General features: G+C 33.8%; 1 protein-coding gene across 2 annotated transcripts in view; it reads right to left on the bottom strand.

The window, feature by feature from the left end:
* Window positions 1–1,314: 1,314 nt before the first annotated feature.
* LOC149805783 (mitogen-activated protein kinase kinase kinase 11-like) overlaps window positions 1,315–19,409 on the bottom strand; it is a 104,820-nt gene continuing 86,725 nt past the window's right edge. For both annotated transcript variants that reach the window (XM_089950470.1, XM_089950471.1), the window contains exon 8: window positions 1,315–15,723. In XM_089950470.1, coding sequence (XP_089806596.1) covers window positions 14,489–15,723 — 1,235 coding nt within the window. In that variant the 3' untranslated portion in view covers window positions 1,315–14,488. The remainder of the gene's footprint in view (window positions 15,724–19,409) is intronic.

Below are 19,409 nucleotides of genomic sequence, written 5' to 3'. Positions count from 1 at the left end.
ATGAAGAAGTTTGTGATTCTGTATAAATTACATTACTTTTCAAAATGTCCAACATGTGAAAGATCATTAACATTCATCCAACTATCAGCTGTATGCTAAAACAATGTGTATTACATCACTGCTTTCTGTTTTGTTGATTAGTCTGGTTCCCAGAGTGGTATTTAATGGTATAGTGCCAAGTAGAGAGTCAATGTAGCAGAGAACTAGACTTTAAAAAACTAGCAACATTTTGTGAGACAATTGTCTGTCAAAACTCAATTTTTGTATTGTTCACTTAAAACAATATTGATGTCGTGATTTCATTGGAAGTAATAGTGAAACTTCTTATCATCCTTAAGGATATCTTGAAGTGCCAGTTCATGAATTCTCTGAAACTTGTTTGCCCACAATGGTCTGTATCTGTTAAACTAAGTTCTTTATTTTACAGTGTTTTGCTTGGTTGCCTTGCTATCTTTGATCACAGTTATGAATAAGTCTTTTTTTTAAAGGTATTTTAATTAGATTACATACACAGTAACATTTATACCAGTGTTTGATTAATCGATCAACTGAAATTAGTTCACCTGACATACGACTGGGGCCACTAGATCTTAAATATGTTGGATTTGCATGTTTTTTTAACTTTAAAAAAAAATTCTACCTACATTTCATTAAAATGATGTAATTAATGTGATAATACAAAGGACTCCAGCTTTTAATCCAGTGCAACAATACAACAAATACTTCACCTGTCAGTTATCAAGACATGGTTGGCACTTAATTAGGTTCTCAGAGAAATGCTTGTGGACATAGTTGTCATGGTAGATTGACACATTTTACATTTAAATACACACTGCATTTATGATGATTACACTTAAGAGGAACTAAAAGATAGAACTAAAACACAAATTTCACTTTAATTGGCATTTAAATATTAATGTACTGCCTATACTAGGCGAGACATTTTCATTAAACAAAATTTTCTTGAATTTCTTTAATTACGGTGGTGTACTAAGAATGTCATTTGGAAAGAAAATGTAGCAAATTATATGACTTCTTATTAAAGTTCACAATCATGATTAAAATTTCCAAGTCCTATCTACCATTTTCGAGCATAAAACGAGCAATATATCAGTGTTTCCATTACCAATTTTGATAGCGATTTTCTTCAAGTTGAACAAACAGGGATCAGTTTTGTGCTATTTTCTGGAGAGAAAAAATCGGATCCACTCCTGACCCCGCGTTATAAGCGAGTTATCAAGGGAGTGGTGTATGATTGATTCTATTCGTCTTTTATGGAAGCAGGGTTTTATAAAAAAGAAGGAAAGATATACATAGTTACTGGCTTTCTATATTTATTGTTCATTACATCCATCAGTATTAACAATAATAAATGTGTAGATACTTCTTCACAGACAGAAGTTGGTGTAATAACATAATTAGCGTACAAGGTGCACAATTATGGCACCACGATGCTTAGTTACCATTATCAAGGAAAGATAAATTGTAACATAAAAAGCAGTTCAGTCATGTAAATTGCGTCATTCTGAGTTACTGGCAGTCAGGATAAGTGAAACCAATCTACCAAAATACACAAGCCAATCTACCAAAATACACAAGCCCCTTGCTATTTTCCAGTCCATATGCAATGTTCAGTACAAGCAAATGTTTCTCATGAAAATATTTTTCCCCCACAATTATGATACAAGGATGTTTGAATCCAAGGGTGGGCATGAGATATATCTTCATACAGTTTTGAAATGGTAAGTGTGGTATATTGGAGCCAAGGATCACTGAACAATTCATACAATATGCACCTGGAAAACTGGTGATCAATGAGAATTTATACTTGATTCATTACTGGATTAATCCCATTTTATAAGAGGTAGATCATGCACTACATGAACAAACAGAAGAGTTGTTTTAAAAAAAATGTAGTAATTGTCCACGAAGTAAATGCCCATAATAGAAGCAGCCTTTGCACGTGTGAAATAATCTACCCAAACTAGGTAAGACATCTACAAAAGCAGCTACTTTCGTGCAACCTCTCTAATGCATACCTACAATGCTACAAATACTGCCCCAAATATCCAGGACTTCATTTAACATTCAGTGTGTTTAAAATTCTTACCATTGGTAAACTTAATCACATAAAATGTTTAATATTATTATCTACTGATAAAAGTGGTTTATAATACTAACATGGTTTTGCACCAGGCAGACACTGCTTCCAAAATGCTGCTTTTGATTGGTCAGTTTATAGTAATTCTCAGTGGAGCCACATGGGACCTGCTACAAATTTAAAATAAACATTACTGTAAATCCTAGAAAACTTATTGGATTCCCTCTCGGCCGTTTCCCACATGGACTGTCTTCTTATACCAGGTGCTTGTTGTTCAGCTAACAGAGTCTTAAAATCTTTTAATTATTCCATTTAGCAAGAATATATATAGACAGTTTGTACATGTTGCTTTTGAGACAAAGTAAAATGTTTCAGCAACTGTTTTTTGACCAAAGACAAAAATTTCAGCTTCATCTTTCAACATAAGACCTTGTTTTGAAATGACCAAGGTTAATATACTGAACTCAACAACAGCCATTGTAGTGTTGCCATGTCAGAGATAAAGGTCCCATTATGTTATTTTCCTTTGATTTCACTGACTAGTGGGCTGGCTGAACTGCAGTACTTTCAGCAATAAGCATGTCTCTTAAAAGTATGGAGCTACAGCCCTGTTAACATGATTTGCCACTTGACTCGTTTTAAAAATATTGTTCCCCCTAACCAACGAAATAAAACAGTATTTCAATAAAAGACTTCTAATTAAAAATCAAAATACATCTCTTCCTTTCCTCTCCCTTTCCAAATGAATGATGCCATAAATTTGCAAATATGAACTCACAGACAGGCAGGCAAGGCATAGAATATTCTTTTCTATTTGAAGGTTCTTATAAACCAGACATCATTTAGCAAAATTTGTGGCAAACAAGAACATGTTCCTTTTTCATTGCTCTTATGTAACTAATTTCCATACAAATATAGTGCAATGTAGTTCAAGAAGGATTCTTGAGCATGTATTGGAATTATTTGCAGCAATAGCTATTTTGGATGATCAAACAATATACTCCCATATTATTTTAAAACCGTAAGAATATCTTTTTGAATGTGAGACCTAGAATTCCACAAGAATCATATGAATGCCATATAATGGATACTTCACATTAAAGAATATTTCTATTGCTAATGTACACCAATAACAGGATTCTGTAAAATAAAAGATATCCAATTAAAGTTATCCATCAGTTACTTTTTTCTTTCTTTGGCACAGGAATAATCTGCAAAAAAATAATAAGTTGTTAGACACCTTTAACACAAATTGTCTTTGGCTGAAAACTGCAGTATCTTTGGCCTATTTAAGAAATGTTTTGCCAATTTTGTAGTAAACCTACAATGAAGTATTTATCAGTTCATGTAGATGAAGCATTTATTTGGGATCCAGTAATCTGCACCTGTGCAATATAGATTTAAAGACATTTATTTGAAGGAATTATTATAGCAAGAGATACATTTTCAAATGCTTTTAGTCTGTAGCATGATCCTTACATGGATGAAAGACAATGATTATTAAATCCAACCTTGTGTAAAGTGTCATTATTGGATAAAATATATTTTTTGTTAAATTCAATATCAATGCTAAAAGGTCAGCAACTGAACTCAAATTTGGCTTCATAGCAAAAACCTCTAGTGGTTAATGTTGAGGAAAAAAATCAGAGGGAGAAATATGATGTCCATGAAAGATTGCAATTGTCAACTTAGAACAAGTCCACTGTCATTAGACTCTCAAGTATTTTAGACCCCTTTTACTGCAAAAATAAGCTGATGACTGAAACAACTGTATCAAAATGTCTAGGGCTATCATGTTCACACTGAAGTGATTGACAAGGACTAGAACTCTGCTCAAAATAGTGCACACAAGACAAATCCCATATAATGCACATCTAGGTCTTGAGAGACAATGTTCTCCAAGTTTACATATGATGAGAAAGATATGCTCAACAAGAAGCATAATTATGTTCAAAATGGAGTAGAGACAAAAATGCACAAAGGTGTAAATCTGAGATGAAGTTCATACCAAACTGCATCAGTATGCTGAGTGGTTCTATAATAACAAGCAACATCTAACAGAAAGAGTTAACTGTCTAAAGCCATATCGCCATCCAAAATAGAACTGACATGATAAAACCCATACAAGGCACATCTAAGTCTACAAGACAATGTTCGTACCAAATTACAGCAAGATATGTTTAATAATTCTTGAGTTATGCCATTTACAAGCAACATCCATGTGAAGATATCAATTGTCAAGATCCACAACTTTCTAAAAAATGGTGTAGATGAGACAAAACCTATAAATGGCAGCTAAACAAGTCAATGAGACAATGTTCATCTCAATTCACATCTGAATATATTGAATTGGGTTGTGCCAGTTAAAATGACAACAATCTATTTAAAAATCTGAAGTTAACTGTCGAGGCCACAACTTCATCCCAAATTGGAGTTGATTGGGCCAAACATACAAAGGGCACATCTTGGTTATCGAGACAATGAACACATAAAATTGCATCAGATCATATTTAATGGTTCCTAAACTATTCTGGCTACAAGGATCTGCTTTAGGAAAAATGTAAAACTGATTGAGGGGCAATAACTCTATTAAAATTATACCTGAAAAGTAAAAAACCCTAAAAAAGGCATTTCTGTGTGTCATTAGCAATTCACCAACCAAATGGAACAAAACTGTCTGCAAAGTTTGCCGAGATTTTGTGGTTATAAAAAGTGTGAGAGACAGACAGAAACAGAAAATGTGATTACGCCTCCCATGTCCTGATGGTTAGTTCCAATTAGGGATAAGATGCCATGCTAAACATTGACAATGTATGATGGTACTTGTATACCTGTAAAAACAGCACATCAACACCAATACATACCTTCACAATGTGCACTAACAGATTACAAAGATGTCTGTATATTACATGCATGACCGTAAGTTTTGGCTTTGAAATTTACAAAAAACATAAAGGAAATCAAAGTTTTCCAAACTGCCATAATCCTAGATTAATGATAATAAGCTGATGCAAACAAGACATTCAGCTGCTGTATCCTGAAATGAATGTTTTCCAAGAGTAATAGGTAGTCATTTTAATGCAAACAGTGTCTGAATAAACTGTCTGAAAAAATTACAATACCGAGACACAAAGATGGAAACCGATGTTCATCAACATTCAGATGGTACACTATGTTTCAAATAGAAATTATTGCAGAAGATATTCATCAATACCGAAAGATACAAGGACATCTTCGTTTTTAATGAACTGTGAAAAAATGCCACCTTAAGGTCTTTTCTCATACTGGGTCATCTTCCTAGTTATATTCTGAAACTGACTATGATTTCATGCCATGTCCATAAATATATGTATCCTGTATATTGATGACATGGATTTGTCAGGCTTGGCATCTTCACAGTACTGTAATCATAGTTTTAATCCCAGATAATTGATGCCTTGCTCCCTTTTCTCAAAATTTGTTTCAGAAAAACAAACAAAATAACTGGAGTTGATCTGTATCTTCCAGCATACTGTGAAAAGGCAAGTATGGGTCAATACTGCTAGTGAACATTAAATTTCTCCCTCCTTACTTAAGGTTATGTTCCTATAATAACAGGCTGTAACATGGATTTTTAAACAAGTTTTATCTGCTGAGCAGCTCTGTACAATAAAGAGATTCGTTTGCTTTATTCTACACAAAACAATATAAAATTAACTTTGTAGTAAAATGTTATTCAATATATTAGATATATTGCTTCGTATACATACATATATATATATAACCTTAATTATATACAGCTTACAGAAATTATTCAATATTTCATTGAATTCAACTACCAATGGCCGTGGTAAAAGCCATCAATGTAAAGTAGAACCGTTTAAATTCACAGCAAGAAGAAAGGCGTTTAATTATAAACATGAATCTCCTTATTCCTAAGTGCATGTTTAGACAAGCCAGCAATATCCTGATTGGTATTGAGAATTATTGCCATGGAAGTATAGATCCTTGCACTGGTAAAATACCAATCAGAATGAGTTGGGGTAGTTTTCATTTCATAATGGTGGCTAACATATTACCTTGAAAAAATGTATTATTGCCTGTATTAAAACTATGTTATACATTTTCTTCATGCAAAAGGACATCTAAGTACAAGTAAAATAAATTCAGGGAAAAGAAAAAAATATTACTGAGGTGAAGTTTATGTGAAGTTTCTCTGGCATGGCAAAAAGAAATTTTTTAAACGAGTCTTTTTAATGTTACCTGTGCCTTAATCTGAATAACTTTATCATAACAATGATATAAGTAGGAACACAAGAATATATGAGCCATCATTACAACACTGACAAACTCTGGTATTCATTTTTATATGCATGCAACAAACAAACATAAAATCACAAAGCAATGTATCAAAACTAGATTTAAGTAAAAAATGGTAATAGAAAATGACTATTATATGTATATGACCATTCTCTTACACAAGAGGGTGAGACAAACTGTGTACTAATTACTGCTTAAACTCAACACTTTACAACACATGGAAGTAAACAAACCTAGCCATGACAATTTCACTGGTCCCATTACAAAGTATGGAAGTTTTTAAAGTATGCAAATTTTTCAACTAAATAAACAATTATACAATGAAAGACCCTAATTAACGATCCATGAATAAAAATATCTATTTCCAAGTTCAAATGTTACATGTGAACAAATGTGTAAGTATGAAGTCTGGTTTATTGCAGAACAATATATCTTATGTTCACAAAAGTAAAATGCGCAATTATAGATTAAAGAAAAGCACAATTCAGGAAAAAGGTCATTATATTGGCGCAGAGTGACTGGTGTCTCAAGTTTCTGTCAAACAATGGAGCTTTTAAAATTTGTGACCTGGAATATTATTCCCATCAACATTACAAGTTGAAAAAAATAACAACATATGCTACACTGATAAACTTCTATTATTTTTTTCAAACAATTTAAAGACTTTCATAAAAAAACAAGCATCTAAAACATCTGTTGTGCAAAAATTGACAATGTTACAATTAAAAACTTCACCTCTCTAACATCGCCAGCCTGTATGACATCTGCCTAAGAGCCAAATTCAAGAGCAGGTGGGTCACTTAAGAAATTTCTTCCATTGCTGTAGACTCTACAGGTTATGAAAAAAGACTGAATCCATATCTTAGGATGACCCAGCAGCATCATTTCTCCAATGTGGACCAGGATGCTTTCTTTCAAAGTTTGTCAAATCGGAAGATTAAATTGAATAAATGCTGCTTTTCTATGCATCATCAATTATGTTTGAAAGGCCTTCATGTAACCTTCTGTTACAGTTAGTAAGTTATATTTTTTTAAAAATTTTGTAAGAAGCTTTTACATTTTTAATAACAGTGGTCATAACTGAAAGCAGACTGGCATCACTTGTACAAACTTTGAAGACTTCTGTCAAATGTTTTCAAGCTGCATTTTTGTAAAGTCACTTAAAGGGTTCTGTATTATTCGCGATGGCAGCCATACCTGAAGGCAGATGAACAAATCTGAAAGCACTCTATGAAAGGATGCTTCAGTCAAATTTGGTCAAATTCTATGATGATTTTTGAACAAGTCTTTACAAATATTGATATTCTTTGTATTGGTAGACATATTTTACGGCAGACTGGCATCATTTGTACACACTTGAATGCCCTCTAAGCAATTATACTTTCCATCAAATGTAAAACAAATTCTGTCAAGTAGTTTTTAGCAAGTAAGTTTTTTAAAAAACCAAATGGCCACCATTTCTGATCGAGGATAGACATCATTTTTAAGTCAACATCGAAGCAAATTATGGGAGAAATTGCTTAAGATTTTTTTCCCTAATTTTGGCATTAGTGACCATATTTATGGTAGAGTGGCAACATTTGAGTAAATTTTAAAGCCCTTCATGCCAGTACAGATTTGGGCAAAAAAGATGAAATTTTTCAAGCTATTGAGAAGTTAAATTTTTTTCTCCTTATAATTCTATTAATGGTGGTCGTACTGGATGATGGATTGGCATCCAATTAGGGAAATTTGAAAGGCCTTGATACCTGAATACTTCCTGTGAAATCATGTAAATTAGTTAAGCAATTTTGAGAAGCAGATGTACTTATCAATTGTGAATGGACAGACAAAGAACAATGGACAAGGATCCATACTTTGCTCGCTTGGTCTAACAGACAGGCAAGCTTATAAATATATGTAAAATGAGATGCACTGAGTTGTACATACTAAACTCTCTGAAATAATCTTTAAAATGTATACCTTTACAACATAGAGTAATAAAAACCAATAAAAACATAATCAGAACATAACACAAAAAGAAAATCTGTAAAGATGTACATAGACTCTAAATTTTGTTCTGTGAAGAAAAAAAAACAACAACCCACCAACAAATATGAAATTTACAAAAAAATTTCTTCTTCCAATCGAAGACATAATCTCTGCAATTCTAGTCAATTACCATAGATATCCATAATACAAACATCAACCATCCTGACCATAAAGCTAGTATACTTACACATAAACATGTACCCAACAACTGGAAACTGACCAAACAGTGCTGAATTTTTATCTCTTTATGCATTATGCACTGACAGATGTGGGTCTATGTAACCTGCAGTTGACTATTAATTATTCACGTGTAAACACCCTTTGAAAAACATGATTATCACATTCCCATGTGTGTATGATAGTGTCTTCCTGTGTGTAGAACAACAGTGGGAAATACCTGTCTCACATTCCTACATGTTTATGATCACTGTTGATTAATGATAGGAATATCTCTCTCTCATCATATGACCACTGTCTTTCATCACATGACCTATCATGATCATACAAACTGGCAAAAGTTCCCTAATTTCCAGCAACATTCTTTTCCACTAATCAAGATAAACATTAAATGCAATACAATTTGTTCCTAAACGATGCAGAAGTCAAGGTTAGTGTACATCAAAATAGGATTTGTACTGATTGATCAAACTACTAGTAGATTCATAAATCCAGTTTTAAGTTGAAAGTTACTGTAATTAAAACATCTCTCAATTCATTTGTGAACTATACATTTATTTTTTGTAGGTTTTGTTTAACATTATTGATAAAGTGGCTTTTTGGTTTTTTACCTCTTCACATCCGTACAAGCTATCTTCAATACAAAATTTCATACTGTGTATTACAATAAACTTAATGGTACCTAGAACTCTTCTTTAAAAGCTACAGTGTACTTAAACGTCATGAAACATTTACAATGAATTTTCCAGTTGTAAACTGAACTTATTACACTCTAACTTAAAGTGAAGAAAATTTCAGTGAGTGTTCACTCTTTTAAAGTTGAATCAGCATTCATAATAAGCCATTTTGACTTCAACCCTCACTTTTCATAAAGGAATGTGAGAACAATAATCCTTCATTATGCATCTGTGTTGGATAGGAAACTTCCAGCCTTGGGATCAGAATTTTGGGTCAGACACTCAGCAACGACTCGTGTCAGATGCACAACTGTTGCCCTAGGTGGAACTTTTATATCTTACACCAATGCATATGAAGGATTATATTATTCCCTTATTATGTGGCTACATTTTACATACCAGGGAAGGCAGATATAACCTGATAACAAATAATGACACATTCTCCAAAATGTTTATCTTCATCTTACTTTTCCTTCTTTTTAACAAGTGATAAATTATTTGACAATTTTCAATTCTAACATTATACATAAAGCCATGATATGACAAAAAAAAACGGCTACATTAGTTTTTTTTCTATCATTAAGGTGGCAAGTTGTCAATGACTTTCCACCTACCAAAAAAAGGGAGAAAAAAAATGGCTTCCATATTTTTCTAATGTATCTTTTTTAAAAGTCAATTTGGTGTTTATTGACTAAACAGTTAGCACTAAAAGTTATCTTTTCTGCACATATGTACCACAGAATTTGAAAAGAGCCTTGAAGTCTGAATGATTTTTTAATTTATACCTACTACTGTACGATACACCTTATTACATAGTTCCAGTTGATTTAGCTGTAATTATTAACATCAAATAAGAAGTATTAATGGCAACACAAGTGCAGATGTCAGGAAATAAATGTGGCCATAAAAAGTGCCATATTAAAAGTCTATGATGCTATGTAATCAAAGATGACTGACAACACTTTGTTCTTACTGGATATAAAATTCACAATCGTTGAAATACAGTAGCAGTGTAAACTTAAAAGAGTTAAGTAAAATATGAATTGGGGTATTTTAAAATGACAGTAGAGCATGCAAAGTCTACATCTTAACAGCCTCGACTACATCAACCATCTGCAAGTTAAAAGACTACATCAAGCATCTGCAAGTTAAAAGAGCACATGGTTCCCATCTCTGCAAGTCAAGGGTTCTATTCTGTCAAATCTTTCATACTTTAAACCCTTGGAATAAACAGAGAAATGTAATGAGAAGCACTGCCACTTGATTTTGTGGTTACATTTTATGTGATGGACATGTGCTGACTGCAACAAAGAAACAAGAGTTTCTCAAAGGTTCTGACACTGAACTGGCTGGAAAGAATTACCAGGAATCCAAGACAATACTGTTTCTTGTTTATAACTGCTCAGCAGTGAAACAATGTCAAATATTCTTCAGCAATAATAAGATTTTCAAGATCACGTTGGATGTTAGATGAGCACCCTTTTTTAAATGACAAACTAGCTATCATAAACCTCCTGGTGAAAACCCCATGTCTATATGAAAATTCATTCAGGAGTAGAGATTTACAAGATCTCCATCATGGTGGCCATAATGGATACCAAATCAGTCACATTTTCATAAGGATCCAACCAACAAGTTCTCTTATGAAATCCCATGCTGATAAAACTTTCAACAAGATTTTCAAGATGGATGCCATGGTGGCCATATCAGATGTTAGATCGATACAATTTTCCATTAGGACCAACTAGACAGCATAAGAAGACTTTTGGTGAAAATGTTGAATTGATGAACCAGCCAGAAGTAGCAATAACAAGATTTTCAAAATGGCTTTCATGATGGCCATATTGGATGCAAAATCAGTGCAAATTTCATTTATAACCAACTAGGCATGATAATAATTCATTTAGTGGAAACCCCATGTTGATATAACCATCAGTTCAGGAGAAGCAGTGATAACAAGATTTTCAAGATGGCCATAGTGGCAGCCATATTGGATGTCTAAACAGCACCTAATAATTTAGGACCAACTATATCTTGGGATGAATCGGTGTGCGAAGGATTTATAGCAATCCTCCAGGTTCTTTATCATGCATGGAAATAACAAACTTGGATATACAAAGGAAAACAGACAATAGGCCATCCCATAAGCTCTTCTATGACCATTAGATCTTACTGTTTGATTTGTAATCTCGATCTGATTGCAAGGAGATGGATCTTTGTGTCAGAAGATGTTAGTCTGGACATTATTCTCACTTCGTACCATTTTATGGAAAATGTGAAATTACTTGCTTGACTGAAGATAACGAGAGAGAGAGAGAGAGAGAGAGAGAGAGAGAGATTCATTTAATTAATGTAAATTCATGCATTTTTTAGAGAATCAATTTCATTGGTCTGGAAAATACAAAATTTTCATGTGGATTTAGATTCATGGACTGAGGAAGGGGTCCAATTTTTACCACAGAAGGAAATGCTTTTGTTTGGTCTTTAACTCTGCAGTTGAGAGCAGCAATTAACTTACGAATGTACTTTTACTTTAAAGCTGATATTAAACTAACAACATTTGATTGGATAATTTCAAGTCTGACTGGAGTTAGCCAACCAGCCTGGAAACCAACTCTTAAGCTCAAGTTTCACCATGAGATGTTGCATTTGAATGATCATTCATGAATGGCTAATAGAGTAAACTTGATCTTTTACTCTGAGTTTTATAACCTCTAAGGCAAACAGTTAGATAATCAAGTCCACACTTAAGTGAAATCCAGGAATAAACACCTGAGTGACTTTCAACCCTCAGACATTTCATTCAGATTCAATTGTCTCAAATTGTGACAAAAGTTAACCAAGCTCACGATGTAGAATCTCTGAATTCTATATCATCTTGTATGGTATCACAAATCTACATTTCTGGGCTTCTACTGCATATATTTATCTTTAATTTCATTCCATTGTTTTAGACATTTAATTGTATAATCTGCATTTAGTAATTGCTAATAACACGCACTTGCTTAAAAAAAAAACCCCAAAGATTTCCAAATGACTCGGTGGTTGAAAATCTATACAAAACCACTTGCCAAGTTAGACGAGTGTTATAAATTTTTACTCAAATATAATTAACTCCTACTAAATCAAATGTTATAAAAATATAAAAGCTGACAATGTTTACAACCTAATTCAATCATGTTAATGTTTTTTAGTGGTGAATCAGTATATCAATGCATCTATACTTTTTTCCATATCAATATCTGTATTGATAGAAGAGGTAAGGAACTGATATAAAACACTGCTTACCCTACGCAAGTTACTTTAATCTTATGCTGTCATGAATAATTATTGGTCATTTGCCTTGTCATTCTTTAACTTGAGAATTTGTTTCAGACATCCAAAGCAGGTAATGAGCAATCATTTCTGTCAGTAAAAAAAGAAAAACTGTCAACACCTACTTGTCTCATCTTCTACAAATTAACAATCTGATTAAAATCAGATCTCCACTATCCTGGGGGAAGATATGACGATGACCACTCATGGGTCACGTTCTTGTGACCTTTGAATTATATAGTGGAAATGCAGCTTTCAGTAATTTGAAAGTGAATCAAGGTGATAGGCACATACTGGCTCTTCCGTTCTACTGCTCAGTCTCCCAAACGAAAAGATATAATACTTCATCGGATTGGCTGATAATATTAACTATTATGGTAATAACAGGTTACCAGAACATACAGCCACTGTCAGATCTTCACGTAGAACATCTGATTTTAATCAGATTGACAAATTAATGAACACAAGTTGGCTAACTCTTGGGATTTGAAATATGCCCCACATCCCAACCCAACCCCCAATTCCAAGCTGATCATTTTATCCCTTCAGCATTCTTAGCAACTGATAAAATATATCAGCATAGAGAACACATTCCAGATTTGTTCTAGGTGTATGACTTAAGTATTTTTACAAATCATTTAACAACCATATTATGCTATGCTTTGCATCTTGTCTACTTCCACTGAATTTGAAGGCTAAAACCTCTGGTGTGTCATGCTAAGAGATATGTCACATTTAAATCTGACTGTTGGTTATTGTTTGTTCAAGTCCAGTGTAAAATAATAACCACCAATCAGAACTGTGGCATATTCACCGTGTGACATACTGGAAGCACTGACATGCAAATTAGGTCCATCTAGATACAAAGCAACAGTGAAACTTCAGGCAAAAGTGGCTATTAAATGATCTGCAAAGTAATCGCATGTGGGGAACAATTGTAATGTCTCCTTTTACACTCATGTATGTAATCAGTGACCAAACATGCTGATAGGATTAAAAAACTGGCACAGAATCAGCAAAAGACCAGATTTCAAACCAAACAAGTCATAGTCACCTTGTTAATTTCTAGAAAGGATGTGAGTATTGTCAACAATTTCCTTTTTCACTGACAGAAATGTGTGTTTGTGGCAGCAACTGTTGTTTGCATATGCAGGAAGTACAATGGGAAGGATCTAGCTGTTAGAAGTCTCATTATTCACAGATGTCCATAGAAAGTCCATGCATTACACTGACATTTTTTTAAAACAAACTGGCCAAAACTGAATCTAATCGTAATAAAAAAAAATCTTAATAAAAAATGAAACAATGCCATATATATATTTTAAAAAATGTGCAGTTTTGCTTTTTTAATGTGAACACAACCAAGCCAGAATTTATTAAACTATGCATGGCCAATGACAACAGCAGTATGTTGTTAACATAGCATCTAGGCAATACTGACTGCTTCCTGTATCTGATTGGTTCAACAATGTCAGACTTAAATTTCACCCAATAAAGCAGCTAGATTCTAGAGCCAAGTCTGGACTTAAGTAGGTTTGAAAAATCCAGACCTGAACTTTATAAAAACATTTTCATGCTCAAACTCAAATTAAACTCTAAATTATTAAGTCGACTGGCTAATGTTCGAGCACTGACCAACTGACATCAAAGTCTGAACCTTGGGTTCAGTCAACGTTTGAGCAAGCAAATGTTTTGTAATGTCTAGGATTTGTCAGAAATTCTGGAAAAATAATGACTTCTCTTTACTTACAAATATTTGTAAAAGGATCAATGTTAATAAAAAAATGCTTTTGCAGTAATGAATGAAAACTCAGACACAAGTCCTACAGCTACACTAGTAGTCTTTGACAATGAGTAGATCACAGAAAACTAAAACACAGTCATTTTGTCATAGCCTTTCACTAAGGAACTCATTTTCAAGGTCCAATGTGGTTAAAGGTCTGCCCTTTAAGGGCTGGTGCTCCAACAGTGGCTGTGTGTTGTCTTGGCTCTGACCTTCCATATCTATGTCCAGCAGGGTTTTTTGGTGTCGGATGTGGGGTGGAGTGTTGCCTGGAGACAAGCGAGACCGAGTGGAGAAGTATGGTGTGTGATCAGCAGACTCTTGTGGAGTGGCCCAAGCTGACCTCAGAGATTCTCTTGAGGACTCGCGGGATGATGAGGATGCTGGAGTAGTAGTTTGTTTTAGAATTGAGGTTGTGCCTCGCTGACGAGGACCTACATCAAGTGTTTTTGGCCTTTCTGCTGGTCCACCATTAACCTTCCGCCGTGGTGGAATGGGAGCAACAGGGGTATCTGAGTACCTATGATAAGCCTGAAGATTTTTCACATTTTCATACTCATGATAAGGGCTAGAAGAATTTGAGGTATCTGATGGGGATCTATGGTACCCCTTTGTTTCCCTAAAGGCAGGATGAAACTCTTCATCAAAAGTTACAGAATGACGATTTGATTTAACAGTTGTTCTTGTAGTGTCATAACTATATGTGCTACTACCACTCTCTGACACTTGCCTTGTCAGGACCAAATTCTGTTGGATGGAACTGTCTTGACTGGAGGATGACACAGAAAAGAGCGTGCTATTATCACTGTCCCCGATATAAAAATGATGTGATGATGAAGATTTGGGTAACAAAGTGGTAGTTGATTTAATTGTTGCATCATCCTCTGGATTACTCAAGTTGTGCTCTGTGAATTTCATAGGCACACCTTGAACGTTCAGACTGGGTCTGTATTTGGTTTGGTGACCATGATATGTATGGTGAAGATAACCTGATGATGAAGTGAGCATATATTCCTTGTAATCATCCCCTGCTTCAATAAATGAGTCCCTCACAGCTGAATGATATGCATCCCTTCGGTTCATAATGTGAGGTTCTTTCCGACGCCCATATTTTTCAGTCTCACAAGCACCATCAGGAAGCACTGCAGTGCTGTTGCATGACTTAATATCAAAGCCAGCAGCTACAGTAGCAAGTACCATAGCCATGTTGTACAATGCCACATCTGTCCGTTTGCGAGACGGTGAACGCTTCACACTACCCGTATCATATAAATTAGATCCTGGAACGTTTCTGTATTCCTCTCCAGATAGGTCTGTAGGCCAGTAGTTCTCCTCTCCATCTAAGCAATGAAAATAAAACAATCACTTAGTTGCTTCAAATTACATTTTGTAGTTCTGTTAGAAGAAAATGAAATTTACCACAGGTTTTCTAGCATGAATGTTTACTTGTCATAACTATATATATTACCTTTTATTCTGACAAATTTAAGTTCCTTTAATGGTTTCTATTCTCAATATGTCAAACAACTTAAGCACTTTCTAAAATAAGAGTTATGTACAGCCTGTACATGGATGTAACATGTATCTGATTTACTGGTGTATCATGCACATACAATTGCATACAGCAGACACAGTGTTGCATAATGCATCAGCAGATGAACTGTATAAACTGTTCTCTAGAAAACCTACATAGAACAAATAGAATAAAATCTGTCCCCACCATCACAAAATTTTATTTAACTCCATATCTGACTCCATATGGTCAGAATGTACAAAAGGCTATTTTGGTCAATTTCAAGTAAGAATTTGAACTCTGGGTAACATTTCTTACTCAAAATGTCAGGCAAAAATTTATGATGGAGGGGCCTGATCTGCCATCATGCTAAGGAACAAAAGATCAGGGACCATGCTGTCACATTATGGAACAAATCAGGGGCTATGCTGTCACATTATGCAACAATAAAATCTGGGACTATGCTGTCACATTATGCAACAATAACATCAGGGACTATGCTGTCACATTATGGTACAACAGATTAGGGACCTTGCTGTCACACTATGGAACAAAAGAACAAGGACTATGCTGTCACATTATGGAACAAAAGAATGGGGACTATGCTATCACATTAAGGAACAACTAACCAGAGACTATGCTGTCACATTATCACAGCAAAAGGCTGGGGACATTGCTGTCATATTATGAATCAAAATATCAAGATCTATGCTGTTAACACGTCAGAGCATATTCCATGCAAGTAAATGTGGCATGCAAGGACATTTTTTTTTACACAGGTGGCAGCTTTCACAATAGTGAGACTCATTTATGAATGGGACCACTGTACAAAGATTTATTCCTTAAATGAGACTCATAATAGAATGGGAACATGAAAAGAATTTATTACTTAAATGAGATTCGTTAAAGGTTGGGACCAATGTACAAGAATTCACTGCTTTAAATGAGATTCATTATAGAATGGAACCACTCTATAAGGATTTATTACTGTAAATTAATCTTGTTATAGAATGGGACCCTGTACAAGAATTTATTGCTTTCAATGAGATTGATTATATAACAGGACCAATTTACAAGGATTTACTGCTGTAAATGATGTTAGTTACACAATGGGCCACTGTAAAAGGGTTTATTGCTGTACATAAGATATAATGAACCAATGTACAATGATTTTATTGTTGTAAACTCGTCAAGTATTTACAACAGACATCTGGATCACAGATCACACCTTAAAATACTGAGCTGATAACATTTAATGTGTTGAAGGTCAGATTTCAATCTCTTGAGAAATCAGATATAACGAAACATTTTAACATCAGAAAGGTATATTAGTATATCAAACCCATAAGGCAATGTGGATTCATTTTTTTTTACATGGGTTTAAATTTTTGTGGTTTTACAAAAAAGTTACATTTTCATTTGATTAAAAATTTTTTGGATATGTCTCTGATAGTGGAAGTAAGAGGGAGGTTGTGACATGTTCTTAATAAGTTCATCATTTCATTTTAGTCTCATGACAAGGTTTATATCAATCACAAAATGCTTAGAATATGGTATCCCAAAAATGAAACTGAATCCTCCGACAGTTTAAAAATGTAATATTTAAGAAACAGGGAATAATTAAAAGTGTAGCAGGTACACAGTAAGTCTACTTATTTGCTGGCAGAGTTGAACCATGATGCTGCACATAAAAAATGGACTGCACCAATATTCTGTATAAATAAAATTGACAACTTGTCTGTCTGATACTGAACTGCATTTGGAACAAGGATTGAATATTATAAATAAAATTGCCAATTTGTCTGTCTGATAGAGAACTGCATTTGGAACAAGGATTGAATATTTGCCAACTTGTCTGTCTGATACAGAACTGCATTTGGAACAAGGATTGAATATTATAAATAAAATTGCCAATTTGTCTGTCTGATATTGAACTGCATTTGGAACAAGGATTGAATATTATAAATAAAATTGCCAACTTGTCTGTCTGATACTGAACTGCATTTGGAACAAGGATTGAATATTATAAATAAAATTGCCAATTTGTCTGTCTGTCTGATACAGAACTGCATTTGGAACAAGGATTGAATATTATAAATAAAATTGCCAATTTGTCTGCCTGATATTGAACTGCATTTGGAACAAGGATTGAATATTATAAATAAAACTGCCAATTTGTCTGTCTGTCTGATACAGAACTGCATTTGGAACAAAGATTGAATATTATAAATAAAACTGCCAACTTGTCTGTCTGATACAGAACTTCATTTGGAACAAAGATTGAATATTATAAATAAAATTGCCAACTTGTCCGTCTGATACAGAACTTCATTTGGAACAAAGATTGAATATTATAAATAAAATTGCCAACTTGTCTGTCTGATACAGAACTGTATTTGGAACAAAGATTGAATATTATAAATAAAATTGCCAATTTGTCTGTCTGATACAGAACTTCATTTGGAACAAGGATTGAATATTATAAATAAAATTGCCAACTTGTCTGTCTGATATTGAACTGCATTTGGAACAAGGATTGAATATTATAAATAAAATTGCCAACTTGTTTGTTTGTCTGATATTGAGCTGCATTTGGAACAAGGATTGTAAAAAAAACTCTGGAACACGAACAGTTTTGTCTATGAATTAGATCGTCAAACATAAATTTTAGTAATGTTGTATCAGAAGTGGCAGGTATTAAACATACAATAAATCTGAGAATCACTCTTCCTAAACATATTGCTATTGATAAATACAGTTCTATAATGAGACAAATTAGATACATGTATTGTCAAAACATCACAACCTGCCTTTAAAAAAAAAGATTTAGCTATAGAGGCATTGTAACTGTGGTACAACATGCAATTCCAGCAAGAATCTACTGTCCATCCTCCAGTGCACAGTTCAGCCATTTGTTCTCACATTTTACAGTCTACATTGGAGTGCCCTAGGTACTAATTTGTAAGAAAGTTAGTTGATTGGTTAGTTAGTTAGCTAGCTAGTTAATTTTGTGGCATATAATATACATGTGGGTATGACATGCTCCATAAATTATCTGCACAGCAAGGTTTCAGGCACAATTTGCAAAATACAATGCACATACTATGTTCAGCATTTCAAAATCTCAATGATTTTCCTGTGTCTGGCAAAATCAGGTTTGTGTATTCTGTTAACTGTAGATAGTACAGAATTGATTACCTATTCAAAATAGTTATTTTATCTCAAGAAAGACTGAACATGCCAGTAATAATCATATATTCACCTAGGCATGAATGTTTGTGATTAAAAGGTAGGTATATATATATATATATATATATATATATATATATATATATATATATATGTGTGTGTGTGTGTGTGTATGTGCCACAATACTGGCTATATAGTGTTGATTTCTGTGCAGAATGTACACATACAGACATGCGCAGAACAGGTTAGAAAGTATGCTGATTTATACAGGGAAATTAATTGATATGGCAAGAATATGACCAACAATAGTCAAATAACCACCTT

The sequence above is a fragment of the Sinohyriopsis cumingii genome, chromosome 2 (assembly GCF_028554795.1).
Source record: "Sinohyriopsis cumingii isolate HCF-2022 chromosome 2, ASM2855479v2, whole genome shotgun sequence".
NCBI classification, from domain to species: Eukaryota; Metazoa; Mollusca; class Bivalvia; order Unionida; family Unionidae; genus Sinohyriopsis; species Sinohyriopsis cumingii.
Note: the sequence above shows the minus strand (reverse complement) of the source record. Positions and strands in the feature narration are given on the sequence as shown.